Source organism: Aulostomus chinensis, chromosome 14 (genome assembly GCF_037954235.1).
Source record: "Aulostomus chinensis isolate RoL2024-O1b breed Wild chromosome 14, RoL_Achi_v1.0, whole genome shotgun sequence".
Taxonomy (NCBI): Eukaryota; Metazoa; Chordata; class Actinopteri; order Syngnathiformes; family Aulostomidae; genus Aulostomus; species Aulostomus chinensis.
In genome coordinates, this window is record NC_141333.1 from 24,632,277 (window position 1) to 24,652,208 (window position 19,932).

At 43.9% G+C, this 19,932-nt stretch overlaps 2 protein-coding genes across 4 annotated transcripts in view; both read right to left on the reverse strand.

Annotated features, from left to right (window-relative positions):
• Nucleotides 1–3,729, reverse strand: part of cyfip1 (cytoplasmic FMR1 interacting protein 1) — a 32,681-nt gene extending 28,952 nt beyond the window's left edge. For 2 of the 3 annotated variants that reach the window (XM_086224916.1, XM_086224915.1), the window contains exon 1: nucleotides 3,488–3,729. The gene's annotated coding sequence lies outside the window, so the exon portion shown is untranslated. Of the gene's footprint in view, nucleotides 1–3,483 lie in introns of all 3 variants that reach the window. The other variant, XM_086224917.1, reaches the window with a different exon arrangement.
• A 1,035-nt stretch (nucleotides 3,730–4,764) lies between these two features.
• Nucleotides 4,765–19,695, reverse strand: tubgcp5 (tubulin gamma complex component 5). The gene is made up of 23 exons (XM_086224923.1): nucleotides 19,081–19,695; nucleotides 18,917–18,970; nucleotides 18,670–18,778; nucleotides 18,397–18,493; nucleotides 18,238–18,317; nucleotides 17,978–18,113; nucleotides 17,774–17,891; nucleotides 16,123–16,212; nucleotides 14,926–15,019; nucleotides 14,331–14,583; nucleotides 13,964–14,166; nucleotides 12,497–12,612; nucleotides 12,156–12,424; nucleotides 11,746–11,944; nucleotides 9,068–9,256; nucleotides 8,433–8,615; nucleotides 8,256–8,340; nucleotides 8,048–8,168; nucleotides 7,742–7,881; nucleotides 6,135–6,260; nucleotides 5,930–6,018; nucleotides 5,072–5,172; nucleotides 4,765–4,978 (listed from the first exon to the last, which is right to left on the reverse strand). Exons 1-23 carry the CDS (start codon nucleotides 19,212–19,214, stop codon nucleotides 4,932–4,934), a joined length of 3,033 nt encoding a protein of 1,010 aa, XP_086081049.1. The 5' UTR covers nucleotides 19,215–19,695; the 3' UTR covers nucleotides 4,765–4,931.
• Nucleotides 19,696–19,932: the final 237 nt, after the last annotated feature.

Here is a 19,932-nt window from a genome sequence, read left to right on the forward strand (position 1 = left end):
AGTCTCATCAGACCATCAGACACGCTTCCAGTATGAAGAATCTTTCTCTAGGTCGTCCTGAGCAAACTTAAGTCTGGCTTGAAGGTGTCTTTTCCTCAAAAGTGGAGTTTTTCTTGGTCTGCAACCTCGCCGTCCATTCCTGTGCAGAGCTCTACTGATGGTCTTCTTAGAGACTATGATTCCTGATGTGGCAAAGTCATTCACCGGTGTCTTGGCAGTTGTTCTGGGGTCTTTAGACACATCTCTCACTAGTTTTCTTTCCAGTGTCTTAGAAATCTTTCACTTTCTACCTCTGCCAGGCTTGTTCTGCACTGTACGGCTGTCTTTGAATCTCTGGATTATACCTCTCACTCCAGTTCTTGACACTTGGACTCGCTTGGGTAGCTCTGTGTATCCTTCTCCTAATTTGTGTGCATCAATAATTCTTTTTCTCAGGTCCAAACTGATTTCCTTCGTTTTCGGCATGGTGCTTTCTCAACAGACACCTCAATGGCCCGTAGTGAGGCTTTTATACCAGGCTTTAACCTAACTGTTGAGTGAAATCAGCTGTTTCACCAGATCACCTTGAAGCACATCACCTGTGGAGTTGAAGCACATCCCTGCACAAAAGTGGCTTGAGTGATGACTTAATAAATGGTGATGTCTTAAAGGGGGCTAATAATAATGTCCATGGTCATTGAAGCTTTTTCTTAAATGTTCATGTTTTTGTGTGCAAGTATAAATATTTTGTGCCTTCTAATGAAAAATAGTATGTTCAGAAATGCTCTGTTAAAAATTCCTTGCTCTGTTGAAAAAGTACGAGGGAAAATCTTGAAGAAACCTAAAAATTTAAAAGGGGGCTAATAATTTTGTCCTCAACTGTAAGTAGTTCCTTGCTCATGCAACAAGCATCTCAATGACAATGACACACAATAACAAAATGCTACACCAGATTGAAAATACAAAAAATCAGATGTGTTGGCAGGCTTGAACGACCTCACTGCCTTTTGTTTCAAGCTGACAAACGGACACTGCAACAAGTCTCTTAAACCTCGGATGGTCATCTTGCTATCAGAAGAAGGAAGTGCAACAATGAGAACATGTGATGTCTTCAAATGGACGAAAATAAGAACACTTAGGCTAATCCAAGAAACTGAGAGTCCCAGATGAAACACACACACACACACACACACACACACACACACAGATCAATACTTCAGAGTATGTTTAGTGCTTGGAAGATTAAATATACAGAAAAATAACTTTCCTACTGCGAGAGAGCCTATTCCTAAATTCACATGAACAACTGCAGAAGAGACACGAGTTCATGTCTGTTTAAAAAGGGGAAGCATGGGGGCTTTGGATGCAGTGCACAGTTCCTTTTGAGGCTGCGGCGTCTCAAGCTGTCTCCTCTGATAAACCAGAGAGACAAGAGACAAAGTTGAGCTGCTTAAAGAGTTAGTAGAGCCTGTCAAGTCGTTGCCGGCATTACACCTGCTGCTCCCGGAGTAAGGAGCTTAAAGCAGCCTCAAGCGGGTGACCTGCGAGTGCCAGGCAAACGGCATACACACCACCTCCACGCTAGTACCGGTAACGGCTGACCTTAAGCCTCTTGGAACTTTCACATCAAACAATGGTAAACGTATGAACACAAACTCGACCCATAACAGGTGCTTCAGGCTGTTAAAAAAGAAGACATTATGTCCCACTAAAGTGGGAAACAGACACAAAAGAATTGCTCTGTTCTCTGCATAACAGGTGGCTTTCATTAAAGATGTGACAGTAGGTGCTGCAATAAGAGATCATCAACAAATGGCATCAGTGTGCCACTCTGACGGAAGCTGGTGTTTCTTTTGATGGAGGAGTGAAAATCTTCTTTCACACCTTGGATTTAAGCGTTGCATTTTAGCAGGGCATCACACATCACGCTTCTAGACTTGAAGAAACCTACAATGTCACACGAGTATCGTAAGAGACCGCCACACCCACCCACAGAGTAAAACTTGCTGTCGATTTCAGCGACTGTGATACAATACGCAGTAATATATCCATCAAGGTGAGCCCACTTCTCAGTCGTGCAGAAGAAGCAATTCAACCGCAGCGATGTAAAAACACCACAACTTCCACCGAAATAAATTTAGATGTGGTTGAGCGACAGCGTCTTCATGCCAAACTACCACCTCTCCTTCCTTCCTTCCCTCCAAGTGCCCACCGAAAACCACTCAGTGAAAGTGCTCGCTTCCATAGAACACACACACACACACACACACACACACACACACACACACACACACACACACACACACACACGGTATAATTCATTAAAAACAAAGAAAAACTCAGGTGACACAAAATCAGATATTTCATCACAAATATTTACTTTTTATTTTTATCAAATACCCAGGGCTGGGAGGGAACTTTTTTTTAAAGTATGATGAACAGATTTTTCTTATTTCTGAAACGACATATTGTGAGTAACTCGCACATCTAACGTTATGAAAGTTAGTCTTTGTACCTGGAGTGACAACAGTTACAGCTAGGGACGCTCATTCAAGGCTCACTTTTGTTCCAGAAGCTTCTGAATTCTGGTCTCACTAAATATCTTGTAGTCTTATTCAGTGTATGATACAACTTTAACCAATGGTCCAGTGTATATAAAAAAAAAAAAATATTTATTTACAGTTCTTGAGGAACTGTAATGACTAGGAATCGCAGTATAAATACAATTGGTACCAAAGTATTGTGATATAACGAATCCAGATGAAAGTGTATGATCCCAGCCCTACAAATATCCATGTCACATAAAAAAAACGTGGACAATATGAGTATTTACAGGGAACGGCTGTGCCGTGAATGCATCATCCAGAGGGTGGGGAGTAAGTGGTTCCCTAACACAACAACTATCCTGTTATTTCCCCAAGTAGAGCCAACAGACGATGAACAGCTGCAAGATAAGAAGCTGGTTGTACCACACTTACTATTAAAAATTCGCAGACAGGAAACCAAACAAGTCAAGAAAGTTTTGACAACTTAGAAAACTCTTCTCTCCAAGTTGCAATGTAACACCTGAAGGACACCGCTCAACTCACCTCAAACTAAACCGAGTCGTCCAGAGTCAATTCTCCGGCGAGGAAACCCTTTTATTTTTTAGTAGGAGACATTTGAAGTGAGAGCGTGAGGGAAGCGCTGCCTCCAGCACGGAGCTGCGGCGCGGCGGCTGTGTAGAACCGGGGCCTGGGATTAGTCACAGCTCGGGCCTGCCTGCCAGCCAGCCAGGAAAACGGCTTGCACCAAGCTGCTCACCTCCACACGCGTCTAATTCTCTTCACCATTAGGAATACGTTTGTTTGTTTGCTTGTTTTAAACACATTACTTTAACAAAGCAACACAAGCAAGGCTGTGACACCCAAAGTAACAACTTTTCCCCTCCGCGGGGGAGCCAGAGAGTTAGCTGGAACAGTCGCACCAACTCCGGGTTCAATCAATGCTTCAATGCTAACTTACTCACTCAGAATAGTTGTTAGCAGGGAGGTCTTGAGCGTGTATTGACCCGACTAAAGCGCCATTCAGCCGGACAGTTGACTCCTTCCTTCAGCAGGGAGGACCGGAATTCTTGAATCCAGCTTTTTTTCACCCTCTCTCGTCTTTCCTCGGTCGCTGTTATTATCATGGGCGGGGGAGAGGAGAAGTAGAGCAGGGAGTTCCTGTCCCTCAAACAGGGAAACTCAACAGGAAACTCGGTCAGCTCAGAGCTGCGGTGCGAGCCTCCTCCGCTAGGGTGGGCAGGCGGGCGGGGAGCTGCGGGTGGAAGGTAACCGCACAGGAATGTTCAGTAGGTGGTACCTATGGGGGGGGGGGGGGGTTGGTGGCCCGAGTCCCTCCGCCCAACAAAAAAAACCTTATGGGGCACTAGAACCGTGCTATACCCGCAAACTCTGACATCCCAATACCATCCATTCATCCATCTTCTATATTTTCTATTTGCTGATGTTAAGGGTGTGTGGGGGGTCTATCCCAGCTGAGATTGGGTGATCACTCTGGACGGGTCACCAGTCCTTCTCAGGGTCATCGGAGCAATCAAGGGGTTCAGTATCTTGCTCAAGGATACTTGCACAAGGTCACAGGGAAGTGAGGATCGAACCAGCGACCCTTTGGTTGCTGGACAGCCACTCCACCTCCGAGCGAAACCTCGCTACTCCCAATTATACCGATGAGGCGTATTTTCTGCAAAAGGGCCCATCTAGATTCCAACTTGTGGTCTCCAGAGACATATTTAATTAAAGTGCAGCAGTTCACACACTTTCAGGTCTGAACACAAATCTGCAGATGCTGATTCCAATTTCAGAGGTCTTGGTCTTAATTATGATCACTATTGTTGTTTTGGCATTAAAGTTACATCATGAGATTACAGTAATAAAATACTGCATTGTCACAGGTTTACTTAACTTATCGCAAGATTAAAGTTTGTTATTGGCATGAAAAATTAATTGGAAGTTACACCATAACTATAAAACAATCAAGTCAATTAATTCTTTTGAGTAGCTGATTACACTCAGTATGATATAAACTTTTATTATTAAAACGCCGGGGTAATTTATGAAAAATATAACACAGAGCTGGTATACCTGCATCATGGTGCAAGATTTATTGTGCTTCACACATGAACACATTTACAATTCACGATAAAAAACATCTTTACAGTTACTCTTTCAACATTATATTAATAAATATAAATGAGCTGCCTGACTATTATATATATATATATATATATATATATATATATATATATATATATTTATTATAGTCAGGCAGCTCATTTGACTGTGGCCCAGACTGTCCTCCGTCTCGTACAGTCTGATCAGGGTTACGTCATGTGTTGCGCATCGTGGGACAATGACAGCAGTCAGAGAAAAGCAGATGGCGTAGTTTGGTCCTTTCCCAGACGCGGCTCCTCAGCATTGTTCAAACCCAGCCATCAGAGAGAGGGCGAGGGACTCCACTGGACCAGAAGGACAGAACCAAAGACAAATCAGACCTGATGTGGACATCAAATATCGTTACGGTTTCAAGCAGGGATCGGGGTTCTACTCACGATGAGGAAAGGACCCACGACACACCGCCTTATTCAGGATTGTCACCAGGAACATGTGACAATTTTTGAAGTCAAATTCCATCTTATCAATTGACTCAATCCTAAAATAAAAAAAAATACACAATACTAATAAAAAAAAATTTTTTTTTACAGCAGCAAAGATACGTGCAGACTATGGGTAACCATAGCAACAGGGAACAGTCAACTCTGTTAACAATGGACTGCAATAGGATTAACAACATAAAACTACAAAAATGGCATTCCTTTGAACCTGTTTGGAGAATATAACAATTTATTACATTACAATTACATCCCATCCGCCGAGTCTGTCTGTACTTCAGGCTACAACAGGCAGTACGCATGGACGACGTCTTGATATTGACATTGGGGCAACGGCATGTCATGCCAGATAATCTGGTTATAGCTGATATAAAGATAAACCTACTGTCAACCTACATTTGCCGTTTGGCGACCGTACCCAGTGTTGTTCACTTTGAATCTTGCTAGCATAACTTTAGCTTTCCCGCTAGTAGCTGAGGGGACATGAATTATCTCCTGTTGCCAAGTTTTCTAGAAATAAGCCAAACCTTCAACCCTAAAATTTCATGTTTGTTTTTCACAATGTAACTGTGGTATATCAAAATATAAATTAAAGATTCCCCCCCCCCCTTTTACAAGTAACCATGTTGTAAGTAGGACAGCGCTCTTCAAGCTGTTCATCATCAGGAAATAATGGTCTCGAGTCCACAGAGGCATCCCCCCTCGTCCATTACTTCCTGGTAATGGACACCTCAACAGGCATTATCACCAAAACACACTTCTAGATATTTGTACTCCTTCCTGCGTGAGAACTCTTACTTCCAAGCACCAAATCCAGCCTGCCATCGTTCTGAGAAGATGAGGACTAGATTGAGAACCTTCATTATTGCCTCCTTCACAAAGCTGACCTGAGAAAAGAGAACAGCAGAGTAGAACAGTAAATAAATGAATGAGCAGTTGTAAATGGATGAGCGGGGTGTGTGTGTGAGAGAGAGAGAAAGAGAGAGAGAAAGAGAGAGGTTACCTTCTCCCTCAACAAGCAGCGGTCATGAATGGTGGCCAAGTATCTGTAATGGATCTTGATCAGCTGGTCCAGGTCTTTAGCTTCCTGCACTTGGTGCTGAAACTCCAGTCCCGTGCTGTGCAGAATCTAAAAAGGAAAAAGATTAAATGCTGATCAATCACCTTCGGTCACAGTTTAATAACTGCTGACCATTTATAGAAACACAAACACACACACACTACCTGACCCTAACCTTGACCGTAAATCTAACCAGAACCTGATTCTAACCTCGACCCTAAAACCAAGTCTTGACCTTCAAGCAGCCCTTTGAAGATGTGAGGACCGGCTAAAATGTCCTCACTTTCCAAAAATGTCCTCACTCTGTTGGTTAAATACGTATTCTAGTCCTCAAAATGTAGCAAGTAGAAGAACACACACACGCTACATGGTAAGTTCCCTATATGACTTTAGGAGAAAGTGAAACTGGACGCACAGTAACATTAATAAAGCAGACATTTAAGGCATGAAAATAATATTCCTCTATGGTTCTCTGTTTCAGAACATGTTGTTTAGGACTAAATCAGACTGGCTATAAAAATAAGTTGAGAACATTCCTCATAGGACTAAAGGAGAATGTTCCGCATCAGCTGTTTCATTGCATCATTACAAAGAGAACATTTCGTACATGAGGAACGGGTTCCCGTGGTTCTCGCTAGGTCACATGACACTGTTTTATTCAAGAAGTCCATCAGCTATAAACCATATGTTTCCAAATTGTTCTGAGGCCGATCGTGTAAAGCACGTTGCCATTCACACAGTTCTCACACAGTTCTTAGGGGACGTTTACATGGAACACCTGCGAGAGAGCAAGTTCCCTCGACGCCTCTACACTATGTTCCCAGAATAGTATTATCATTATTAATATATCTTAGGAGGACCTGGAGGGAACATCTTGTACACATTTCTGTACATTCTTACTCAAAAGTCCGATATCCAAATATGCACCCAATAACGTCCCCCCGACCTTTCACATCGTGTGGGTCGGAGAAAGTTCTCCAGAAAATGTCACCAGTGGAAATGTTCTCAAAGCACTCTGGATATGTACAATTTCTAGCTGAGTTGCTTTTGAGTAACACAACTCTTTCTGAGGTCAACTTCCTGTCCCCTGTGTGCAGTCAAGAAATCCAGACACTGAAACAAAACATAACCCTCAAAATGTGATTCCTCTACTTATTTGGACATGTCACAGCTAAAAAAGCCCAAAATGGAATATGAATGACTGAAAGGATCAACTTGGCTTGGACTCAAATACTGCGCACATAAATGCCTCCACAGTTCTAACCAACATTTCCTACTATCGCCTGCTTCCGTTTCATGGTCTTGGTATTTCACAAACAACACGTCTGCCGTGAAAAAGGCCTAATTGCCACGCCTGTTGTTGTTTTTCATGGCAACATTCATTTGTGAGCTCCAAGTGTAATTAACCACATCAGGACCTGCACCGATGCGTTAAAGTGGCCCACTTCTCCCTTGCCTGGGTTAATGGCATGATTACCAAGGACATTTAAATGAAATGGAGTTCCCGCGTGTGTGCAGTAGAAACGGGTGGGTTTGGCCGCCAATCTCACCCTGGTCATGATGTAGTTGTGAAGGCTGTTGACAAAGTGCATCAGTTTGACCCGCAACAGGCACATGCGATGGATCTGCTGATGGACCTTTACTTCCTCACCCAGAGCTCCCTCCAGTTTCCTGGTAAAATCCGTGAAATCTAAGAGAATTCAACACACTTCACCTCATAAATCAATGATGAGGATAAATGAGGCACAGTCGTGTGGTAAGACGGTGAATTATAAAACCCCCCCGAGGAGATTCTCCACAGACTGAAAACCTGCATGCATGTAAAAACATTACTTCAGCCATATCCTAACTCATACCACTGAATCGAAGGGTGTCTAGACTGTATTTGGCCCATTTGATCTGCAGCAGGAGGAGAAACACCTGATTGTAAATCTTCTGACACTCTGAACTGATCACAATGTCCACAGGCCAGGGAACCTGAGGGAACAATAAAAGCATGCGTCAGCTTGGAGTTACAAACAAATCTGTTGGTACAACCTAAGCTGACACATCGGTGTTGTTTACCTTGTAACTGAGGGTAAGCACTTCTAGATTGTTAACAGGGTGCTTTTTCCTGGCAGGGTCAATGTTCTCCAAGAAGATTGACAATCTAAGAAAATATGAAGAGATAACAGGTGGAAATGCCAGTTCTATAAAAGTACATGTGAACATTGCCTCTTGGCGTGCTCATACGTGCAGTACCTGCTGCTGTCCTCAGGGTAGCGCTGTCCCACTGCCTCCTGCAGCTGAACATTGAGGAAAGACGGCTGCTGCCAGCTCTCCTTCTCCTGCACCTTGTCGAAGATGGCCGTGTAGAAGTCGTACATGGTGTCTCCGGCTTCCAGCAGGAAGTAGTTCCTCATAGCCTGGAGGTACTCCAGCAGCCTGAGACGCCAGGGAGGTAACATTTATTCAGCAACCAAGAAGAGACCTCACTCATCCAAAATGGCATTGAGAGCATAGAGAGAGAGGTTTTAATTTCAAATTTAGATTTTTTTCAGGGTAACAAGATCGTGTTCCTCAAAGGTAGTTTTTTGAGGCCATAAGGCAAAACTTGTTTCCTCAATCTGACTAAATGAGTTATTTTATATTTTTGAGCAAATTATAGATTGTTGTCTCAAAATAACTAAATTAAGGGGAAAAGCTATACTTGTTGCCTCAGAATAACGAAAATCCCAGGAAAGTGTTATCTTGTCACGTCAAAATAACTGAAGTGAGGGAACAAATAGCTCATATACCTCACGGCCCCCCCCCAAAGTACTTATTTCTCTCTAAGCCCACAACAACAGCAAATCTGTCCATGGCCGCTGCAGGGCTCAATCACGACGGATGCTAACTTGTAGTCTTTTTTCAGAGTCTTCATCAGATTCCCGCAGCACTCAATGTAGCGTTTCTCGATGTGTGGGTAGAGGCAGGAGCGCAGCGTGAGCTCAAAGGTCTGGCAGGTGACCGACTGGGATGAGCGGTCCACGATGAAGTCACCTCCAGAGAAGCGCTCGTGGAAGTCGCTCTGCTCCAAGTAGAGCCTGACGGGAAACACCAACACACTACTTTAGATGTCAAGATAGTTGATAGGCTTTCCCAGGATTAACCTGCACAAGTCTGGCCAAAACAACAGCAACAACAACAAAAATCACATTAAAATCATATCATCTTTCGCCAGTGGATTTTGGGAGATTATGAAACCAGCAACTGCAAAAGAAAAAGAAAGGGGGCACTACATGTTTTCTTTCAAAGAAGTTCATGAGATGTCTACAGTGAAGGCTCAAGCAGACGGGTAAATTTGGACATTCGGCTTTGGCATAACAAACTCTGTGGATAGGAGGACTCTTGACTGGAAATCATGGGTTGAGGCAGGGATTCTCTTTATAGGACAGCCGCATTTGATTAAAATTCAAAGAGGTCCGGTTACTAAAATTTCCTCCCAGCAAAAGTCTGAATGTTATATTGTCACTCGAAGTAGTGTACCCTGACAAAAGTAAAACCAACACTTGGATATCATTTATTGTCAAATTTGAAGTGTTTTCAAAGTAATATACTTTTAACATACTGATAAGTCTGAGTTTGTACGGCGCTTGAATGAAAAACAACAGACTACAGTCCTGTCTTCAGGGTAGACACGTCCTTCCGTGCTTTCAGTTCCTTCATTCTACTTGCCCTCACTTCTGCGGGTACCTTTTCTCAAACGACCCGTGTTTGGTCTCATAGTGACGCTTAACGCTGCCACTTTTTTTTTTATTAACGCCACAGTTTCACAGCACATGAGACACAAAGGTTTCAAACTGGCTGCAAGAAGAACGAACATGTATCGGTCCGCCCATTCATCTTTAAAAGTTCGGTTTTCACTGTCTACTTTTCTCATTTTTGAGCAAGCCACTTTCTCTAATCTCCTCCCCCTCGCTATTCCCTGGTGCTGACAGGTAAACAATCGATTTGATTGGCTTGGCTATTGATGACGCTCCTGTCGTATTAACTAGTTTAGCTGCACACGCACAAATGATTTGGTGATGCTTGTTACAGGAGATGTTGTTTGAGGGTGAAAATTTTGATGTCCTTTGAAGAACTGGCGACGAAATTCAGACTCTTTAATTCAACAAGACTTTTGGAAATATCTGCAATTAAGAAGTCGTATCATGTCTGCACAACAAAAGCTTATCCAGTCACCTCAAAGAGAGTCACACACACTGGTACAGGACAAGCAGGGGCAAGGGGCGGGGCATCCATATAGTGCAGTCTCATGGCACAACCCCACCCAGCAAAACTTGAGGGTCTCAAGAGATAATGGGAGGAGGAGCTACAGGATGAAATAGCGATGGAGAAGTGGGAGAAAATGACCAGGTCCTGGCATAAGATATCAAGGGAAATACAGACCAACTTTGTTACATATAAGCTCATTCATAGGATGTAATGGACTCCTTATAAAATGGCGAGATTAAGGCTGTATGAATCTGATTTATGCTGGAGATGTGAGAGGAGTGAGGGCCCACGTTTACACACATTGAAGGAATGAGAAATGACACAGTCTATGTATTTTCATTCATCAAACGGGTACTTGGAACGGATCTCTCTCAGAGCCCTGCCCGATGTGTTCTGGGTGTACTAACTATGGGTTATATCAGCTCAGCAAATGCCATGGAGTAAGTGGGCCCTTACTTACTACAGGATTGTTCTCAGACACTGGAAATCAAAAAATGTCATCCATTCAATGAATGGTTGGGGGAAGTGACTAAAATAGCCAACTAATTTTTAGACTAAACAACAGACAGGAGGCATTTATGAAAATATGGGGTCCCAATATGAATCTCTTACTAGATATTTGATCAAGGAAGCAGGCACGATTGATTTTTCTGTGAATAATAATAAATAATAATAATTATTATTATCAGCAGATTGATTATTAGTGTATATATATATAGATATAGATATAGATATATATAAATAAAAGTATATATATATATATATATATATATATATATACACACACACTTATACATATATATATATACACACTAATAATCAATCTGCTGGTTTATGGCAAAGGTTCAAAATCCATGTGAGGTGGTGATCGTGAGAGCAAAGGATTCTGGAAGTGTTAACCTTGGACATGTAGACATGAAACCTAATTATTTTGGATTCATTTGTGTCCTTCCTTTTGAGCACTGTATATATGCTTTTTTCTTTTCTTTATATATATATATATATATATATATATATATATATACATACATATTTTTTTTTTTTTTTTTTTTTAGATATTTGTATATTTCTCTATTCTATTTTTTTTTAATTATTCTTTTTTTTCCTATATCATTTTTGTTGTAATGGTTCTGTTGTTCGAGTGTATGTTGGTTCTAGTGTTCCATTGTTAAAAAGCAATAAAAAGTGAATTACAAAAAGAAATTTGGACATTCACCTCAAAATTTGATTTCAGAATGTCCAGACTGTAAAGGAGCGTTTCAGTCCATCATCCACCATCATGACATTGCTGAACCGGTCATCTTAACTGTTTGCCTACCTGGCAAAGTTGATGGCCAACAAAGGATCATGGACGTCATCGATCTCCAGGTGCTGGGCTATGATGGACTGCATCTTTATGAGGCTTCGCTTTGTGGCCTGTTGTTCGGTCACTGTGTCCGTCAGAGATTCCTCCTGACTGCAGAGACGCGACTGCACCGACTCCAGAAACAGAGTGTATAAACTCTTCCTCTCAGCATCTGCGAAAGATGATGTTGACATATATGAGTGCAGAAACTCCTCGAGTTTACTCTGTAGGAGCAGGCTATGGTTTCTTAAGACAGGTATTGATTTTTTTCAGGTCTAAGGTGGTCCTACTAGGCAGTGGCCGACAGGTGCTAGCATGTTTACAGTCCAAGGAACTGAATTGCATCTTTACAATAAAGTAGTATTTGCAGGGAAAACACTGACCCCTAGAGGACTTCTTCGACTGCTCGGCTTCTTTGCAGTCTAAATTTTTGAGCAGCTGCATGGACTTCCCAGCCATGATGATCTGCTTGAGGACGGGCTTGAGGAAGGACACCATGGTCAGCTGCCTGTTGCTGGAGCCCTGCTCCCCTCCAGAGCTCCCACTGGCTGTGTCGTTCAGCTTCTCCTCGTTCTCCACTGTCTCAGACACACTGTACAGCGTGTAGGTGGCGTACCAGAAGTCCCTGTGGTTCACCGCCACGTCCTTGTTCCTGACCAATAGCAGAGAAGGTTTTGAAATTCAGCCACTGGAACAGTGTCATTTCGTTTTAGTTGTTTCACACCTTTGGATGATGAACTCTTTGGCAGGGTCAAACAGGTGGCCGTGTACAATCCATTCATCCACAATCTCCAAATATGGTCTGACTGTTTCTGTCCAGAGTGAAAATAACAACGCCACCTAGCAAAGAGATGACACACAGTTACGACGTACGCATTTAGGTGACACTTCACCCAACGAGTCCATTTTGAATCACACACGCCTGAAGATACAGATTCTCAGCCTGGAAGGGTACAGCTGCTGCCAGATAGCCAGGAGGTGCAGATGCAGTCCTTCAGCAGTTGGACACACTTTACAGAAATACAGACGAACCAACTGCTTTCAAGGCAAACCAAGATCTGAGCATCTGAGGGTTTCTTCTGCAAGAAATGACAGCATCCTGATCCACATGTGCAGGGAAAAACCGCCGAATGACATCACAGGAGCTTCAGCAGCAGCGGTCAAACCAAACTAGTGTCCAGTGTTACACCCACATTTTACGTAGCTGACTTTTAGATAGTAGCTTAAGGTCTTGCAAGGCTGCAAGAAGCACCTGATCAATGAGAGACAGAGGTTAGCCGGGCGTCGTTGGGCCCGAGCACACAACAACTGGACAGCCAGGAACTGGAAGAAGATTCTATGGTCAAATGAGTCCTGTTTCAAGCGTCTTCCTCCTGCTACTGTGAGGGTACACAGGCCAGGCGAAGCATTATCTCCAGCATGTACAGTGCCGACTGTCAAGCATGGTGGAGCACAGTATCATGGTTTGGGGATGCATGAGTTGTGCTGGTGTTGGTCAGCTCACTGTCTGTGATGGCACATTGAACTGCGCCAAGTGTTGTGCCGTTCTCCAAACCCACATGCTCCCTTCTGTGCACTGTTCCGTAGAGGTTAAAACTGGATGTTTCAACAAGATAAGGCTCCTTGCCACACATCCAGGGCCAGCAGAACTTGGCTGCAGGAGCACAGTATCCAGGTCTTAGAGAGGCAAGCTCAACCCGCTGACATGAGCCCCACTGAAAATCTGTGGTGGATTATCAAAACGTCTGTTTCAAAGTGTAAACCAAATAAATTAAGAATTAAAAGCAGTAATTCAAGAAGAATGGGACAAGGTCACCCCTCAACTGTGTGAAAGGCTTGTGGGGAACCTGCCAGCCAGGATTAGGGCTCTACTGCGCGCTATTGCTAGGACTGCTAAATATTCATTTGATGATGTGATGGTTTATGGTTGTGTCTATCCAACGCAGCCACACCTTTTGAAACACAGAAGACATTTTTCCACAAATATTTCATGACAATATTTGAGATACTTTTTCCCACCACTGTATATTTAGATTGAAATTAACAGCGCCCAACAGACATATGGCCAAAATGTGTCAGTCTAAAAACTCTCAAGCACAACACACCCATTTGTGAGTGCTTGAAAGATAAAATACAATTCTTGGGTGAGGTATAACTCAAACAACAAATCAGGATCAAGAACAAAGCTCACCGTTTGCTCCGAAGCTTCCCCGACACTGTCATACTCAATGATAGCCTTGTACAGGGTGTTGAGCAGGTGGGAGGCACGCACAACGTTGGGAGTCTCAGGGGGGACTTCAGCCACTCCGGTGCAAAATACTCTGTGCAGCACTTTGATCTGCACTAAGTGAGGGCTGAGGCGCTCCAGAACTCCAGACAGAGTCACTGTCTCGTCTGCAGAAGAAGATGAGCCATCAGGGAGATTCACCTGTCTAATCTTGGCATTTTAACACATTCAGAAGACTCTAAGCAACAACATGTGATTCCATGAATTTAACAAGACGACCCGTGCTGTATCAAAGGTTACCCAATGACTTCAGTCCCAAAGTTAGACTTGCCGTTACATATGATCCCTCTCTCAATTGTGGTCAGCTCCTCCTTGAAGCTGGTGAAGTACTTGTTGAGAGCCCAGACAAAGGCCTGATAGGTCCTGAAGGGAGGCTCCGAGCCCTTCTTGGAACTGTGAGAGCACGTGGAGCCTGGTGGGGACGGCTCTGAGCTGTAGCCTGTTACCTCATCAATGAACCTCTGCAGCCTGAACACCGCCTGCCCGTACACGGCGATGTGCTCCAGGACAGAGCGCAGACAGTTCTGCAGCAGCGGAGCGGAACGACAGCAAACATGGTTAATAGAAGAAAAAATCTGGATCTCGAGTAACCAATAACGTCTATGTTAATCTGACTGATAGCACAGTTGATCAATGTATCGTCATGATGATGACATGTCTTGAGTGCTGTGTGGTGCTGGGTATGCATGTGTGAGTAGGTGGCAGCGTGGGTGATCAGGATGGTCTCCCAGGATTGGGAAAGTCAGCCATTTTGGTTGTTATTTAACAATATTCTGTGCCATCCTCTCCAATTTTTTGACCAGGTTAATGTTCCTGTGCATGGTCCCTGAACTAATGAACTTGAAAACTCTGATTCTTCAACTTACTCCAGTCAGGTGAGTGACCACCACATTATTCCTCACGGACACTTTTCCATCATGATGCTGGAATATGAAGTGCTTCTTAACCCCTGACAGAAGCCTGCAACATAATTAACACAAGAGAGAGCTCATCATTGTGAAGAAGATAGTGAGCTTAAAGACTCTCCAGCTGGTCCAGAACACTGCTGCCCGCGTGTTGACTAGAACTGGTAGCAGAGACCATGTCTCTCCTGTACTGGCTTCTCTGCATGGCTCCACTGGCTCCAAATTCAGAATAGAATTCAAAATTCTCCTTCTACCATCAAAGTCCTCAACAATCAGGCTCCTTCATCCCTGACAGAGCTCCTAGTCCCCTATGATCCAGCTAGAACCTTTCACTCCCAGGATGCAGGGTTACGGCTGGTTCCTAGAGTTCTAAAAGTAGAATGGAGCCAGAGCCTTCAGCTATCAGGCTCCCCTCCTGTGGAACCGTCTCCCTGTTTCAGTCCAGGACCCAGACCCCCTCTTTATGTTTAAGAGCAGACTTAAGACCTCCTTTTTGATCAGGCTTATAGTTGGGCTGCTTAGGCTGGCCCTTAGATCTGCTGCTATAGGCTTAGACTGCCGGGGGATCTCCCATGGTGCACTGGGCTTCTCTCTCCTCCTCTCTGTCCTCCTGAAATCCTTCGTGTTACTAACTTGTCTTCTTCTCCGGAGCCTTTGTCCTTCCCCACTTCCCAGATCCCTGACTGATGCTACAGACCTGAAGAGGCTCCAGCTGCCACCCGTAGAATCACCTCCTAAAGCCCCCGTCTGTCCATCAGTCTCTTCCCTTTCTCTCTCTCTTTATCTCTGTCCCTCTCTTTCCTTCTGCATATCTGTCTTCCTCCATTATCTGTCTTTGTCTCTGCCCTGCTCTCCTGCTCTCTTTCCCCCCCAACCGGTCAAAGCAGAAGGCCGCTCGGCTCGCTTGGAACCCCAGCGGAGCAGGGATCAAAATGGTAATGGTCAGTACCATTTTGGGGCCAGTGGAAACGGGGCCAAACCAACCCGACGCGAGCCAAAGTGAGCCAGTGAAAACCCGCCCTTTTGCTGTGATTTGGTGCCATACAGTACAGATAAATTGACTTGACTTGTTCTTTTTCATTTAATAAGAACTCGCAGGTTCAGGGATTTCCAGGATAGGCAAAAACACCAGGAAGTAGGAGATACATGACATCTTACCACAACGTCTCCCGTATAACTTGAGTCTCTGTGACAAAAGCTTTTTCTTCTGGCAGATACAACGGATCAGTGTTATACAAGTGCTGATCCCTGGAAGAGAAACACCGGGCATTAACATTTCAGATCATTTCAACTCATGACCAGACCCAAGCAGTCATCAACTTTACGATGGCGATTCCTACTTCCTCCTCGGTGGCTATGCATCATTTCACAATAAATCAAACTTTGCAACTTCATCAACTGGTTTTGTAGGCCCAAGGTCCCGATGGTGCTGCTACAGCAACCAAAGGTTTCATATTTCAGCCGGTTGCTGTTCATAACAGAAGATCATAACACAACAGCTGAACCAGCGATAACCTTGTAACTTTGCCCAAAATGCTGGCCTGAGTGAGATGAAGCATTCACTCACTTCCAGCAAGCAAATCGTTTCTGTCTGTCACTTGGTTGTTGGTTTTTTTCCCTCAATAAAGCGACTTTATCTCCAACCCCCGTTTTAACTGAACTGACACTAAACTTGCTTGACGGCATCTTCAGATTGTCCATCACAAAATTTTTGATTTATCAAAAACCGAGCGGTACATTCAAAGGTTTTAGTGTAAAAAAAAAAAAAAAAGGCTGCCCCCCCCCCATGTTGTTCATGAAGAAAAGCACAATATTTCAATTTCATGTTAAATTTCAGAATCTGAATTGTTAAATGTGTTGAATTCCCTCCTCATGTAAGCTATTACAGTCGCGTGAATGTGGAACATCTACAAACACCAGGTTGTCTCTTATTGACTCTTATGGAATAATCAGTCTTTCTAACACGTAATTACCAGGGTCCGTGTACCTTCCATTCATTCTATTTTCAATTTTGAAAGGCATATCGGAAAACAAAAAAAGGGGGGCATTTTTCTTTTTTTGATATATGTAGCAGGTTAAAAAAAACAAAAACAAACGAACATGAGCCGTTTTCCATTCAAACACAGCCATTAAATTGGATTTTGTGTTGTTTTTCGATTCCGGATTGGACGAGACGGTGTCCCTGAAGCCCTAAGGGGATTTAATAAGAGACATTATAGCTCAAAATCTCTTGAACACAGACATTCCCACTCATTTATTACAATTAGGTATGCAGCAAGGACGTTCTGAAATGAGTGTCAGGAGATTTTGTGCACATCACAACATTCCCAGGAGGGGACATGGATGCAACACGCAATTAGAGGTTGCCATCAGCAGGGCAAGAAATCGGGGTCTGTGTACCTTCAGTTTTGGAAATGGAAATAGAAAAAATGCCCTGTTTTTTGTTTTCTAATTTGCGTTTGAAAATTGAAAATGGAATGAACGGAAGGTACACGGATCTACCAGGCATCTCTATACTGTCAAAACAATGTACAAAAATTCTCACAATTTTCTCTTGATAACTGAAGTTTTGTCACTAGTTTGGAATCTGCTGTTGCGTTCAACACATCAGAGTCAAACTACAACACCCAGAGTCCCTCAGCATTCTGCCCACTTTTACTTCCTACTTCCCTCTCCTTGAAATGCTGGACGGCGAGCAACTCATCGATGCCCAGCAGCTTTAATTAGATTTAACTCCTCTAAATTTCTCTGCTTTTGCACAAAGCAACACAAACATTCATCAGTGAATAGGGATTGGTTGGAGTCTTACCACACGTTGAGCAAGTTGGAGTGTAAATGTAAGCTGTGAGGGAAGCGAGGAGCGTGGGCCACCCAGTACGGTGTCACCACATGCTGTTCCAGCCAGGCGCGAGCATCAGGCTCACCCACTGGAACAGCACAAGCTGAATTACTACCACACTCATGAAGGAACCTGCATGTGTTTATTCATCTACTGAATGTGATTGTTTCATACCTGTCCAAGGGATGGGAACGGTCTTGTTGGTGTTGTCCTTATCTTCCTGGGGGGTTCTGTCCAGCTGGATCCCAGAGTCCTCCCTGCTGATTGGCTGCTGGCTGTCCTCGTCCTCACTCTCCTCCTCAGACCACTCCTACGAGAACCTCTGTTATCATGGCTGACTCCATGGAGATTTTCATATTTGAGGGTCATACAGATCATGGCAGATGGAGGTGGAGGTTCACCCTTTATTGAATGACTGGTAATCGTTTACTCACGGGGGTATCTGGGTATGGCCCGTCGTCTATGTCCTCACCCTCCATTAGATATTTAGCCCAGTCAAAGCTATCCTCTGGAGCTGCAGGGACAACAGTTGAGGGGAATCATGATCCAAAAAGGCATGTCGGAGCAACACTACACACAGAACTTCAGCTCACCAGCCTCCTTCACCCGAGGTCTCTCGGTAAAGTTGGTGTTCGAGGGGGACCCCGATAAGAAGAGGAGCAGCGACAGTACGCTGAAGTGAACATCAGTCTGCAAAAAGCCAAAGATTCTTTCAGAATGTGCACAGACTTGTAAATTTCAGAGTAGCGATGCGGTCGTGATATACAGCTGCTGTGTTAATTTCGCAAAGAAACAAGAGACACGTACAACAATGGATTTGTCTTCAGTCTGAGGTTCGACTGAGTAAATGTTCCGTGCTGTGTTACCTTTGTTCCATCTGTGTGAGACAGGGGTGAGTTAAGGAACTCGTCCGTCAGTCTCATCCAGCTTTCAGCTTTTCTCACTTCCGAATGAACCATGAGCTTTTCATAGATGCTGAAAACAGTCAGTCACAAACACGTTGGTGCCGTTTATAAGTAACAAGCTGGCGATGTATGAACTTCAGTCCTTTTATCGTATTCTTGCATTAACAGCGTACATTTTTTGTACAATACAACACACAGACACACTCACCCACTTATACTACGCTGGACTTTGTGGCTGTCCACGTCCAAGAAACGATGGAACCTGACAGGGGAGACAGTGTTGCTCACATAATCGTTTAAATTGATGCTAACGTTCTGGGATACAAAGTTAGCAGCTAAGCTAGCTCCTGGACCGGTCAGTGACCATCTTACCGGAAATTTGACCAAGCAAATTTAAGTGCCATCTGGAAATTCTGGTCCTCCTCATCTTCGATTCCGCTGATACAGCTAATCAACCTCTTCGTCTCTCTCTCAGTCTCCTTCTCGAAGGTGCTCAGGTGCGCCATGCTGATGCCGACAGTGTTGTTGTTAGCTTAGCTTGTGGCTACCTAACATTCCATTACAGCGGGCTGTAGCGGGTCTGGTTAAGAGTGCTAAAGTTTTAGCACGAACAAGAACATACTTTAGTTGACGTCATTTGCAGAGTAAGGAGAACCGTTTTAACGAATGTTATTCCTTCGTTGATTCACCCGCGCTGCGTTTGTTCATGGCTTCCTCCTTTAAAGTACCGTAATGCTTGTAGATGGCGGTATCCAGTCGGTCGGAGGCCAATTCGTGAACAAGAGGCACAGTGGCCGTCTAGCAACCGAAGGGTCGCTGGTTCGATCCTCACTTCCCCTGGTGTCCATGTCCAAGGATCCTTGAGCAAGACCCTGAAACCCTAATTGCTCCTGATGGCCCTGCGACGGACTGGTGACCCGTCCATGGTGAACCCCGCCTGTCACCCAATCTCAGCTGCGATTATATCACACGAATGCTGCACAGAACTGTTGACATCGAAGTGCCACCGTCAAATCATGCACTTGGCCAATGATAAGAAAATGCAACGGATGTCATTTGCTTCTCTGCCCTACTTTTTTAATTAAAGGTACTCCAAGCACGCCTACAAACACCCACACAGCAACTGGTGGAACTTTAAAGCTCACTCACATTGATGGACTTAAATGACGTTTTTTTCTACACAATTTTCAAGGTTAACGCATCATATAGATTGCTATAAGTGCT

What these genes read in the sequence shown, in the direction of transcription:
- tubgcp5 (XM_086224923.1), bottom strand. Translation starts at nt 19,214, where the DNA reads ATGGCGCACCTGAGCACCTTCGAGAAGGAGACTGAGAGAGAGACGAAG. An exon ending in ACCTCGGGTGAAGGAGGCTG is followed by an intron (nt 18,318 to 18,396) that starts GTGAGCTGAAGT and finishes TTGTCCCTGCAG; the next exon opens with CTCCAGAGGATAGCTTTGAC. An exon ending in TCGTGGGTCCTTTCCTCATC is followed by an intron (nt 4,979 to 5,071) that starts GTGAGTAGAACC and finishes CTTCTGGTCCAG; the next exon opens with TGGAGTCCCTCGCCCTCTCT.